This window comes from Solanum tuberosum, unplaced genomic scaffold (genome assembly GCF_000226075.1).
Source record: "Solanum tuberosum cultivar DM 1-3 516 R44 unplaced genomic scaffold, SolTub_3.0 scf00319, whole genome shotgun sequence".
Classification (NCBI taxonomy): Eukaryota; Viridiplantae; Streptophyta; class Magnoliopsida; order Solanales; family Solanaceae; genus Solanum; species Solanum tuberosum.
This window is the reverse complement of record NW_006239243.1, coordinates 339765-353099: the sequence shown is the minus strand read 5'-3', so window position 1 is coordinate 353099 and position 13335 is coordinate 339765. Positions and strand designations below refer to the sequence as shown.

Genomic DNA, 13335 nt, shown 5'->3' with positions numbered 1-13335 from the left:
GAAGGCGTTGCGCAAGGGCCTTGATCGAGTCAATGGACTATCGGTCGCGCACACAGAACCCTTTAGATTATTCCAGAAGGCTAGAGAATTCCCTAGAATTCTCTAGAATAACTTAGAAGGCAATGGAAGGTCCTAGAGTGTGTAGAAAGTTCTAGAGCTAGGACCAAAGTGTAAATAAGTGAGGGACTTGTAAGTAATTTTAAATTACACTTAGGCCCTTAGGAGTTAGTATAAATAGAGGTGCCCCTCATTTGCAAGGCACCATCCAAGTTGTAAGCAATCTTCCAAAGCAATACAAAAGCCTTCTTCCAAAACTCTCTTTGTTCTTTCTAAGTCTTTCCTTAAGCATTCTCTTAGCGATCTAGTCTTAAAAGGCTTACTTGAGCTTACAAGATCGTGAAAGATTCGTGAGTAAGTTGTCAAGTGCCGCACGGAGCTTTAGTAAGACTCTAAGTCCGTGACACAAGGCTTCTTTTGTGTTTAATGTTTTGAAATAAATTCTTAGGTTCCTTATAATATTTTGAAATAAATCTTTTTAAAAAAAATTCTTTTGTGAATAAGGAAAGGTGATTCTCATGTCAAAACCAATAATAGAACAAGCTATATAAGTGATCTGTACTGCAGCCTCTTCCCAGAAACTCTATGCATTGTGGTCTTTTACACGCTACGCTCCTTACGTGTGACCTGATTCTTTTTCACGATCAAATATGTGAAAAAAAGGGTCTTTGGATCGAAATTTTTTTACCAAAAAAAAAGATGACGGTGAAATTTGAAAATATGAGATTGCGTGCTTTTAACCATATTGAAGTGTATTATCATCTCATGATCTTATCTAAACGCTAATTTAACTATTAGAAAGAATATACTTTTATCCGTTTTACTTATGTCTTTAAACAATAGTAACAAATAACTATTCACACCAAAATCTAATATTCCTTAATTTAAAAAGTAGTTATAATATTCTACATCGATTGAATTTGACTGATAATGTCATGATATCATCATTAGAATACTTTAACATTACTTTTACAAGTTATGTTTAGGACTCTTAAAGAATATAGTCTTGTGTCAAGTTATTCAAAAGCTATGTATTTTTTGAGGATCCAATAGGTATGAGCCTAGAGACGGATTCAAAATTTGAAGTTTATGAGTTTCTACGACGTACTACAACGACTCCAAGTTGATATACAATAAAATTGGGTTGACAATCAAACATTTACAAATATTTATTGGATAGTTTAACACGTACACACGATATGAACAAAAATTATTGAATTCTTGTGAATCCATATGTTACTCCCTAAATCCATCTACATTGAGTACAACAAGATTGTTGTATGGTCCGAGCAATATAAACTACAAGTGACTGTTTCATAATAAGAATCTAAGTTCTATATATAGTGATCATGACAACGATGTAAACGAGATTAATTTACACCATCTAATCATTTAAAAGACAATTATATATATGCATGTGATTTTAATTTATACAACATGAACATTAGTTAGTATTTAATATTCCATGCAATAATATTACAGTTGATTTATCAATTCAAGTACTATATATATATATATAGTAAAGTTATTTTCGACTTTATATTTTGAATTCGCCCCTGACCATCAATTTTATTTTTATTTTTTCTTGGTTGTACTTCAATATGTGTTCGAAGTGCTAATTCATTTATGATGTCTTGTGTACTAGTGGTGTTTTCAGACTTGTCTCTCTAAAAAGTTATGTACCATAGAGAATAATACCTCATGTCTTAGTTATTAATTCATTCGAAAAAAGTTTCGTTGCTTATTTCTCATATAATGTTTGATATCTGTAATTATAATGCTCGATCAATTTGAATTACGCTCATAAGTGCTACTTATTTATGCATTGAGCCATCTCTATCAGGGACAATATTGAATAAAGTTCAATATAATGTACAAACTACACTATACAATATTGTTCATTAATATTAGGGATAAGGGTCTGAAAAATATCCCAATTTTGGTCGAATTTGTTGTTGCGATACTAAACTTTCATGAGGACCTATTACCTCCCTAGACTATTTAATACCGTATTTTTTACCCCTGAACTATTTAATAGTGTATTTTGAAGGTATATATGTGCCCACGTGGAGACATTACTATTTATAATTTTGCATTATTTTTTATGTCCACGTGGGTAAATATATATGTTTAAAATATGGTATTAAATAGTCTAGGGAGGTAATAGGTCCTCATGAAAGTTTAGTATCGCAACAACAAATTCGACCAAAATTGGGATATTTTTCAGACCCTTATCCCTAATATTAATGAACAATATTGTATAGTGTAGTTTGTACATTATATTGAACTTTATTCAATATTGTCCCTGATAGAGATGGCTCAATGCATAAATAAGTAGCACTTATGAGCGTAATTCAAATTGATCGAGCATTATAATTACAGATATCAAACATTATATGAGAAATAAGCAACGAAACTTTTTTCGAATGAATTAATAACTAAGACATGAGGTATTATTCTCTATGGTACATAACTTTTTAGAGAGACAAGTCTGAAAACACCACTAGTACACAAGACATCATAAATGAATTAGCACTTCGAACACATATTGAAGTACAACCAAGAAAAAATAAAAATAAAATTGATGGTCAGGGGCGAATTCAAAATATAAAGTCGAAAATAACTTTACTATATATATATATATAGTACTTGAATTGATAAATCAACTGGACTTGCTCTAGATTCGCCTTCGACAATATGTTCATGCCCTTAGGTTTTTTTGGTCAAGGAGACTATGATATTTATAAACTCGGTTTTCTCTTTGGACATGCAGTCGGAAACAATCTCTTCATATTTTTGGAAGATTAAATCCATCAATTTTGGATCAAATTGGCTCACAAGCAAAGGCTCAGCCACAGCTCTTATGGCCCTTGATAAATTGTAACCACCATTATTATAAATATTCTCATTATTAGTATTAGAAGCATAATTCCAATGGACTCTTGTAGTTTCCAATTTATTAATAGTGAATGAACCTTCTTTATCAACTAAGTACTTCACTTCTGATGGTGATGCTGTATAATTAGGAATGTTGAATGAATCCACTTTCTCTTCTTCTATTAATCCCTGCATTAATAGATTTATAGAGGTTACAAAATCGGTACTATATGTCTTTGGTTCATATTATCTATCTTTTGAAATTTTCGTATGACGTTTAAGAATGATATTCAATAATTTTAATTTTAATAATATTTGTCAACTATCATTTATCTCTCTTATAGTATGATCATTTATTCAGAAATATATTTTTGGCCTATTTTGTCGACTGAATTAGGTTTGAGCTCTTGTTGACAGACCTAAGAATAAATGGCTTTTATATTTTCCTAAAATACATGTTAAATATTTTAAAACAAATTCAAATTAACAACTAATTCAGTACTATCTCCTTCATATCTTTGTGCTTTTGTTTTCATTTTTCTTTTAATTAAATATAGAGTTTATGTGAACCTAATCTATCCTTATATTAGTAGTTCATCCATCACTATTCCCTTTATTTCATTTTACATGACAATATCATTTTTAAATTTAAGTAAAATATATTCTTTTTGTGTAAATAATTTCATCATTATCAGCTCGGTTTTATACTATAACAGATAATATATCTTATTTTTAATTATTTTTTTAGTTCATGTACCATGCTTAATCATCAAATACTGTCACATAAAATAAAAACAGATGAAAAATTAATCACCAAAGAATTTATTACCTCAATAACCAATTCATTAAGGGCCATTCCTAGAAGCTCCCAGATATAACAACCTTCTTTGCTAGAAGGATCATCACTTTCTCTTCCTAAAAATGTTAATACCATTTTTCCACCTTTCATCAATTCCTCTGAACGATATTTCAGAAAATTTGAAAAATCATTTTCATATTGTTTGTAGTATGCTTTTATAACACTTGGTGGACTTGTACTTGACATGTAAATATTCCCCTTGTTCTTCTCAATGAAATTAGGAACCTAATATATAGATAAAAGCAAAAAAAAAAGTTAGAAGAATATACAACAATAATAGCATATTCAGTGAAAGACTGAAATCCCACTAAGTGGGGTCTGGGAGGGTAAAATGTACGCAAACTTTACCACTATTTTGTGGAGGTAGAGAGGTTAATTATGTCTAAAATAGAAGAATATAATAATTTAAAAAATAAGTAATTAATGCTAAGAATAAAATATGAAAGAAAAAAATAATTTTTTCTCTTGATACGATAAAATTGATTATTAGTAAAAGTGAATATATTTTTTAATATAGTTGACAAGTATAAGTGAACGGAAGGGTAGAAAACATACCTGAGCTAGCCAATGGATACTATAAGAGGAGTGAACAAAATGTAAACTCTTTGAAGGAAAAAGTCTAGTATAAAATGAACCAGACACTCCACTAAAAAAACATGGACCAAATCCTTCTCCAAATTGCTTTCTCAAATCATGTTCAAATTCTCCCAATGATTGAAAAATAGTGTTAAAATCATTGCTAGGAAGATCATTAAAGAGAAAATGAAATTCTGGTGATTGAAATCCATGCTTTTTTCGTTCTTTCTCAATGGTTTTAGCAAGCTCTGATACCACCAAGAAAGTGTTCGCTCCAGAGGAACAACCCAAATCAGCAATGCATAAGTTTTTTGGGAGAAGGCTGCAGTAAAGATCACGCATGGCTTGTTCTATTATTGGCTTTGTCATGAGAATGGCCTTTCTCTGTTCATAAAAAAAAATATTATTATAAGTTATGTTGCATGAAATTTTAATTAAGTGATACAATATAATTATCGGATGTATGCTGGATCTTTTAAAAGCCATGTACTTTTTTAGATTTCAGCACATGTACGACTAGAGATGAATCTAGAATTTGAATTTTATGAATTTCTACCGTACTCTCAAGTTAATACACATTTAGGGGATCTAGACAAAAACTATTGATTCCTATGAACCTGCATGTTACTCGATTCGCTCTTGAGTGTGATCAAATAGAATCGACTACAAATAACTAAATAAGAATATAATATATGATGTAAACAAGATTTATGCCCTCAAATTACTTAAAAGATAATTACACATGATTAAATTATATATGTTTATATATATATGAACATAGTTAGTGGGTAATTATTCTATTCATTGAATAATTAATATTTATATTTACCTGAACCAAAGAATTGTTTGCATAGCTAATGTCTCCAATTCCTCCATTCATGTGAAGAACTTCAACAAGCTTCATATTTATTTATTTTTCTCTTGATTGATCTTCTTTTTTTTCTTTTTAAATGTGAGAAATCACAGTTTGCTTGATTTAGTCTATATAAATTTGTCACCTATTTATAGAGGGAAAAACAACTAGGATGCTGCTGTAGGTTTGTCCATTGAACATAATAAATTCCAATATTAACCCTGACATTTATTAATTTATCTATATATAATATATGGATATGGAATAAGTGGTCCAATATTAAAGTTTGATATCAAAGTTGTTAAACTTTTAGTTTTATTCTTCTATACTAAATTATATACTTTTTCCTGAGATAATATTGATTTTTATGTAAATTTTAATAAACTATCATATGAGGATTTATGTGCTTACACACACACACACAAATTGGACTGATATAAGCTTAAAATTAATCCATAAATTATTTTCAACTTTTTTTTTTTAAAAATATTATTTTTTTGACACGTTATAAATAATCTTAATAAGAAAAAAGTTACTCCATTAGATATATAATTAAAAATTCCTACACTATTTATGAGAAATTAAAACCTCGTACAATATCTTGTGAATATTATATTTTCTGGAAATTAAATTCTCTTTACTCCATAGTATGACTTTATGAGAAATTAAATTTAAGGTCTCTATATTTGGTGTGCATTTACTTTTATCATTTATTATGTCTGCAATGTTTATGTTTTTTTAAACGTGCTCATAATAATTTTCTCACATATTTGCAATCTGCACCCTTAATTATACACTATTATAATTTATATCTTATTCTATATATTTTTAATATTTTTCACCGTAATCTTTTTAGTTTCTTGTAAAATCATAAAAATAAAAATCTCCGTTCTATAACAACAAAAGGTGAGATATAAAAGTAAAATTTCTCAAAAAAATTAAAATAAATATCATATTATTAAATCACCTCAGTATTATATTTACATCTCTTTCTCAGTAAGTATATATATAGTTCTAGTTAACTACGCTTTTATTTGGTCATAAAGTTAAAACTTGAAAATTTATATTTTTAAAATTATAATTTTTGAAACTTACGCTTTTATTTGGTCAGAAAGTTAAAACTTGAAAATTTAAATTTTTAATATTATAATTTTTGAAACTTAAGTCCTATCTTGTATCAAAGCATTACCTCATGGTCCTATCATGTCGATACACCTATACACTCGCAAACTTATTCACCATCTAACGAGTTAATTTCTTAAATATACTTATAATCATTACATAAATAGTTTTTATTTCAAAACGTTATTTTATTTTATTTTATAACACAAATATCATTTAACTAATGATAATTATCTCAAGAAGTCATTAAATTTTATTTTATAAAAAAAATCACTCAATTATTACAATTTCAAATACAAAATCACTCAACCAATTTAACCGGTTGTAGTCGACAAAATTTTCCACACAAAAGGAAAACAATTAACACACAAAAATAGGGGTGTTCATGGTTCGGTTTGGATCGGTTATTAGTTAAAATCAAAACCAAACCAATTTAAATCGGTTTTTTAAATTTCTTTACCAAACCAAACCAAATCAATAAAATAACAGTAGGTTTGGTTATCGTCGGTTTGATTAGGTTTTTTCGGTTTGAAAGTAATAAGTTTGTTGAGGACATACGCATTTCGATAGACACAAACACTTAGTACATGATTAATTCACAAATAAGCTATTACACGAACAAAGTGATTCTTCCAATGTACCAAGTTTCAGAAACTAAAAAAACTCATTGTCAATAGGATAAAGTTGGTTCAATATTCTGGAGATCTCAACATCTTATCAATAGACTTTTCAATGAAATTACACCTTAAAAATATTGAGAAATTACTTCTAAAAAAAACCAATATTTCATAGTCAAAACTAATCAATTACCATCTTCTTTAGCTTGAGCTTTAAATTATTCAATGTTGCGTTAGAAAATTTTATAAAGAACAGAGAAAGGATGATCTTTAAAGTAATGATTATTGAGGGATTTAGGTTTTAATAGTTGGGCTAAAATTTAAGTGTTGGGCTTTAGAAAATAGTAAAATTAAAGACTTAATATTTTGTCACGACCCAAAAATGGACGTGATGACACTCGTCTTATCCCACCAAGACAAGTCAGCCTAAAACTCAACCATTAAAATAAAATACGGAAATTTCATAATCAACTCAAAAATACCCCAAAACCTGGTTGTCACGTGTACAAGCCTCTAAAGTGTTACAATTGATTCAAAAGAAAAACAATCAGTCTCAAATGACCTTGTTTCTAGAATAGAACAAGATCATAAGTAGGAGTAAGAAGGTATGTTGAGATGACAAACAGCTACCTCACGAATCTCCAAGAAGCCTTGAAAAATAAGAGAACGGAAAGTATGACAAAATGCAGGCATGTAACCTACCAAAAAATGTAGTAGCAAGGGGTGAGTACCAAACCACACGGTACTCAGCAAGTAAACTTCTAAACACAAGCTAAGGGAATAGAATACGGGCTCTCCTTACACACCAATCGAACCTCCACAACTACAACCTGCATAAAACCAGCCCAATCTAACAGTTCACAGTTTACATAGCACCCAGCTCAACAACAATCATTTTAACAAATTACATATCCTCAACAACAAACTCATTATTCATCAATCACAACTTTCTCTGTAACGACCCGCTAGGTCGTTCTGAAAACTAGAACTATTTTGACTCTTCTCTTAAAAATTATAAATGGAAATTTTGAACTATTTATTTAATTTGTATTATTTGATTGGTAGTTAATGGGTCAACTCTCTAAAACTTATTAATAATTTATACCATTAGGTCACATAGGTGATAATAGGTTAGTGGGATTTTCACGGTTAATAAACTCTTATTTTAGAAAAGAAAAAGGTGGAGGCGGAAACTTACCATAGGCGATCGACCAGCGAGAGGAAAAAAACAATAACCATTGCTCAGGTGAAAACAAGCAATTTTCATTCTTTTCAATTCTATATATTGTAGTATGTTGTCAGAGTGCTTTGGATTGTTGTTAGTATTATATTGTTATATTGATGGTTGATATCAAGTGGAAAAACATTTGAATCTGTTCAAAGTCCTTATAAAAGAATGAAAACTTCTTTTTTTTAAAATAAATTAATTTGTATCAACCTAAAGGAGGCATTTAATGCCCATTAATGGTTCATCATTTTAAGGGTGGGCATTTGATCGATGGTCGTGTGTGTATGTGTTAACTGGTTAGGAGTTTTGTTTGGTTTACGGGTTAGAAATATGCAGAAGTTATTGTTGCCAACGAATTGGTGCTAGAAAGATTTAGGCTGGGATTTATCATTAATGGATACGGATTTGTGTTGATAAGATTTAGGCTGGAAAATAAATAATATAGTTAAGGTTAAAGAAAGCAAATTTTGGAAATTTGATACTATAGTACTGTATGATGGCTTTTTTTTTTGGTATGATAAGTTAGTTGTAAAATAGGTAGGAGTAATCATTACGGTAATGATTGACTCATGATTTTAAGTGATGATACATTTAAAAAGGATTTGAAGTATAGTAGTTGTGAAGGCTTGGAGTTTTTGTTAAACTTTCGTTAGTTTCTGTTGCTATTCTTGTCACTATTAATTATTAAGCATAATGTATATGAACACTGGTAGAGTATGTTATTTAGTGGAATTAAGATTTAATCCTAGACTTGAATTTTAGCACATATGATTTTGACATAAAAATTATATCAAAATTAGGAGTTGGTTAAAGAGATATGAGTGAGTTTGTGGGTCTAGGATAGATACATAATAATATGGGTGTGAACTCGCGTGCTTACAAATATTGCATAATTGGTAGATTGGGAACGTTCCGAAGCTTTGCGAAAAGGCAAGGAAAAATCTTGAGGATTCGTGGCACGTGTTCGGCATTCAAGGTATGTTAAGACTTTCAGACTTCATGAAGGACATTTTTCTAATTAAAGATTAAAAATGGAATAGACCATGGGTAAGGGCGAGAGATGGGGGTCTCGTACCAATGATGTGACGGGCATTGGTATGAGTACTGATGTTATAAATGGAAAGTTTATTACTATAGAATGTGGATTTTAATCCGAGAATGCCAAAGCATATGGGCATTAGCTGATATATTATTGACTGATTATTTGTGTGATTGTGTTCTTATTTGAACCCGTATACTTGTGATGGTTGATGTGGTTATGTATTATGCTGATATTTGATTGATTGAGATGCATCATCATCCCCTTTATTTGAGATTATATTGTGCACATGCATTGCCATGAGATTGAGTATAAGTTGGGCACGTGGAGATTGTCCGTGCTAGGGATGGTGAGATGTTAAGATTATATTTGGGCACGTGGAGATCGTTCGTGCGGAAATTGTTTGATTTTATGATAGTGCGTTGAGATTGTCCCGCACAGACACGTGGAGATCGTCTGTGTCGGTATGTGGACCTCGCGAGTCCCCCATGGGTCATGAACTCTAGATGTATTTTCGAGGAGTATCATGTATATACGGTTGAGAGAGTACTTCAAATTCTGAGGCATATCATTTCATGGTGTCACATTGCACTGCATCTCATTACATAATTTATTATTGTTGATTATGTGCTTTATTTGTGGTTGTACATTATGTGAAGTTTGATATCCTTATTTTGATGAAACTCGACTGGTAAGCATACTATAGACTTGTATAAGTAAAAGACTTATTTTTATTATTTAAACTCCTGTCACTACTTCTTCGTTGTTGGTCTATGAGATATACTGGGTACACTTGGTTTCGTACTCATACTACACTTGTTGCACTCTTTTGTGGTGCAGATTCGATTCCGAGTACGAGCACATCTCGTGGAGCTTTTTGAGTCCGAGCTTGGAGTATCTTGGAGTTGTGGTGAGCTGTATGGCTGTTCCGTGGCCCACACCTCCTTCTACCTTTTATTTATTCTGTTATTTTAGTATTCAAACAGAATATCCCTTATGTTTGGATTTGTCATTTAGTTTCAGACTTGCATCATATTTAGAGGCTCTTGTACTTATGACACCAATTCTTGGGTGGTATTCTAGTTTTCCGCACGTCGTATTTATTAAGAACTTAGTGTCAAAAATTTTTACTCGTTGTTTACCTTCTACCTTATTAGTTAGTTAAGATTGGTAAAAATATGTTGGGTTGGCTTACCTATTGGTTGGGAACATAGGTGCCATCACGACTTGTGAAATTGGGTCGTGACATTCTCAAAAAAGGTACTCACAATATCAGCAACACAGAAGATCAAGTTCATCAAATAGAGGTAATCAAATATCAAGTACTTTCCAACCACCATAAAACACAAAATCATCACGAATGAAGGATGTCATGGGATGCAATGCAATATGACACCATGAAATGATATGCCTCAGAATACTAAGTACTCTCTCAATCGTATATGCATGATACTCCTCGAAAATACATCGAGAGTTCATGACCAATGGGGGACTCGCGAGGTTCATATATTGATACTCCTCAGAAATACATCGAGAATTCATGGCCCATGGGGGACTCGCTAGGTCCATATACCGACACGGATGATCTCCACGTGTCTGTGCGGACGATCTCAACGCACTATCATAAATCAAACAAATTCCGCACGGACGATCTCCACGTGCCCAAATTATAATAATCTTAATATCTCACCATCCCCAGCACGGACGATCTCCACGTTGCCCAACTTATACTCAATCTCATCTCAATGCATGTGCACAATATGCTTTCAATAAAAGGGATGATGCATCTCAATCAAATATGATATGTAATCGCCTCAGCTATCACAAGTATATGAGTTCAATAAAGAACACAATCACACATAATAAATCAAGTCAATTAATCACATTGCCTTTTATTACCCCTTTTTCATCATTAGAATTAATCAATGTGGACAAGTCAACCCATCACCAAGTCTCATTACCCCAAACACATATTACAAGGAAATACACGAATTCCATACAATTAACAAGGGTTTAGAAATCCATTTGTGTCACGATCCCAAAATGGACGTGATGGCACTCGTCTTATCCCACCAAGACAAGTCAGCCTAACACTCACCCATTACAATAAAATGCGAAAATTTCATAATTAACTCAAAAATACCCCCAAAATCTGGTTGTCACGTGCATAAGCCTCTAAAGTATTACAATAGATATGGAAGAAAACGTAAGTCTCAAATGATGTTGTCTCTAAAATAGAACAATATCATAAATATGAGTAAGAAGGTTTGTTGAGATGACAAACATCTACCTCACAAATCTCCAAGAAGCCTCGGAAAGGAAGAGAATATATCATAAAGGTCTGGGCTAGTAACCTACAAAGAATTGTAGAAGCAAGGGGTGAGTACCAAACCACACGGTACTCAACAAGTAAACCTCTAAACACAAGCTAAGGGGATAGAATACGGGTACTCCTTAGACACCAACCGAACCTCCACAACTACAACCTGTATAAAACCAGCCCAATCTAACAGTTCATAGTTTACATAGCACCAAACTCAACAACAATCACCTTAACAAATTTACATATCCTCGACAACAAACTCAATATTCATCAATCACAACTTCCACACAAAAAAAAAAGCACTCACAATATCAACAACACACACAAGATCAAGTTCATCAAATAGAGGTAATCAAATGCCAAGTACTTTCCAACCACCAATAAAACACAAAATCATCAAGAAAGAAGGATGTCATGGGATGCAATGCAATATGCCACCATAAAATGATATGTCTCAGAATACCAAGTACTCTCTCAACCGTATATATATGATACTCCTCGAAAATACATTGATAGTTCATGACCCATGGGGGACTCGCGAGGTACATATACCGACACAGACGATCTCCACGTATCTGTGCGGGCGATCTCAACGCACTATCATAAATCAAATAAATTCCGCACGGACGATCTCCACGTGCCCAACTTATACTCAATCTCATGTCAGTGCATGTGCACAATATAATTTCAAATAAAGGGATGATGCATCTCAATCAAATATCAATATGATATGTAATCGCCTCAGCTATCACCAGTATACGGTTCAATAAAGAATACAATCACACATAATAAATCAAGTCAATAGTATATCTGCTAATGCCCATATGCTTTGGCATTCTCGAATTACAATCCGCATTCTATAGTAATAAACTTTCTCTTTGTAACACCGGTACTCGTACCAATGCCAGTCACAAACAATTCTCAACACATCACACACAAACAATTAATCACATTACCTTTTATTACCCCCTTTTCATTATTAGAATTAATCAGTGTGGACAAGTCAACCCATCACCAAATCTCATTACCTCCAAACACATATTACACGGAAATACACGAATTTCATACACTTACCAATGGTTTAGAAATCCACTTGCCTCAAATAGTCGAACAATCACTCCGAGACTTGAGTCTTCCCTTTCATTGAACTTCCAACTCAAAGCAATCAATTCACATTAATAATTACAATAAGATTTCGAAACTAACCACACTCAGATTACTATAGGTCTAGCCTAGACCCAAAAACTCACTCAATTTATAATCAAGTTCTTAATCTTGGTGCCAATTAACATGTCAATTCTCATGTTTTCTGAATTTCAAGCCTATGGTTAAGTTCCAATTTCTCCAAATATCATAAATATAATGGTACTCATATGATATCATACACCTAATATTTAATTACATGTCTCAATATTTCAAAGCTTGAATCATATGTTATAAGATAAGAAAATTGTGAAACCAAAAATTAATGTCATAACCACTAAACTTAACTACAACATACGACATAAAATTCAAAACCAAAACCATTATCATAATTAATTAACAATCATGTGGCCATCATTACATAATGATTGGCCACTGATGCATTCCCTTCCAATTCCAAACATACGCACAAAGTGGCAGAAGTTAATTTACAACAATCAAACTTTAAACTCGTTTCACATTCAATTATAATAATAATAAAAGGGAAAATGCATAAGTACCTCCCTAACCTATGCCCGAAATCTCAGAGACACACTTATACTATACTAAGGTCCTATTACCCCCCGAACTTATTTTATAAA

General features: G+C 31.8%; 1 protein-coding gene across 1 annotated transcript; it reads right to left on the bottom strand.

The window, feature by feature from the left end:
• Positions 1-2766: 2766 nt before the first annotated feature.
• Positions 2767-5367, bottom strand: LOC102592966 (salicylate carboxymethyltransferase-like). The gene is made up of 4 exons (XM_006360311.2): positions 5199-5367; positions 4349-4753; positions 3764-4018; positions 2767-3123 (listed from the first exon to the last, which is right to left on the bottom strand). The coding sequence occupies exons 1-4, from the start codon at positions 5271-5273 to the stop codon at positions 2767-2769; spliced, it is 1092 nt and encodes a 363-aa protein (XP_006360373.1). The 5' UTR covers positions 5274-5367.
• Between the last annotated feature and the right edge of the window lie 7968 nt (positions 5368-13335).

Excerpts from the sequence above, each read along its gene's own strand:
- LOC102592966 (XM_006360311.2), bottom strand. The coding sequence starts at position 5,273 with ATGAAGCTTGTTGAAGTTCTTCACATGAATGGAGGAATTGGAGACATT. Across the intron at positions 4,754-5,198 it reads CAAACAATTCTTTGGTTCAG|AGAAAGGCCATTCTCATGAC; the intron begins GTAAATATAAAT and ends TTTTATGAACAG. Across the intron at positions 3,124-3,763 it reads TTAATGAATTGGTTATTGAG|GGATTAATAGAAGAAGAGAA; the intron begins GTAATAAATTCT and ends CTATTAATGCAG.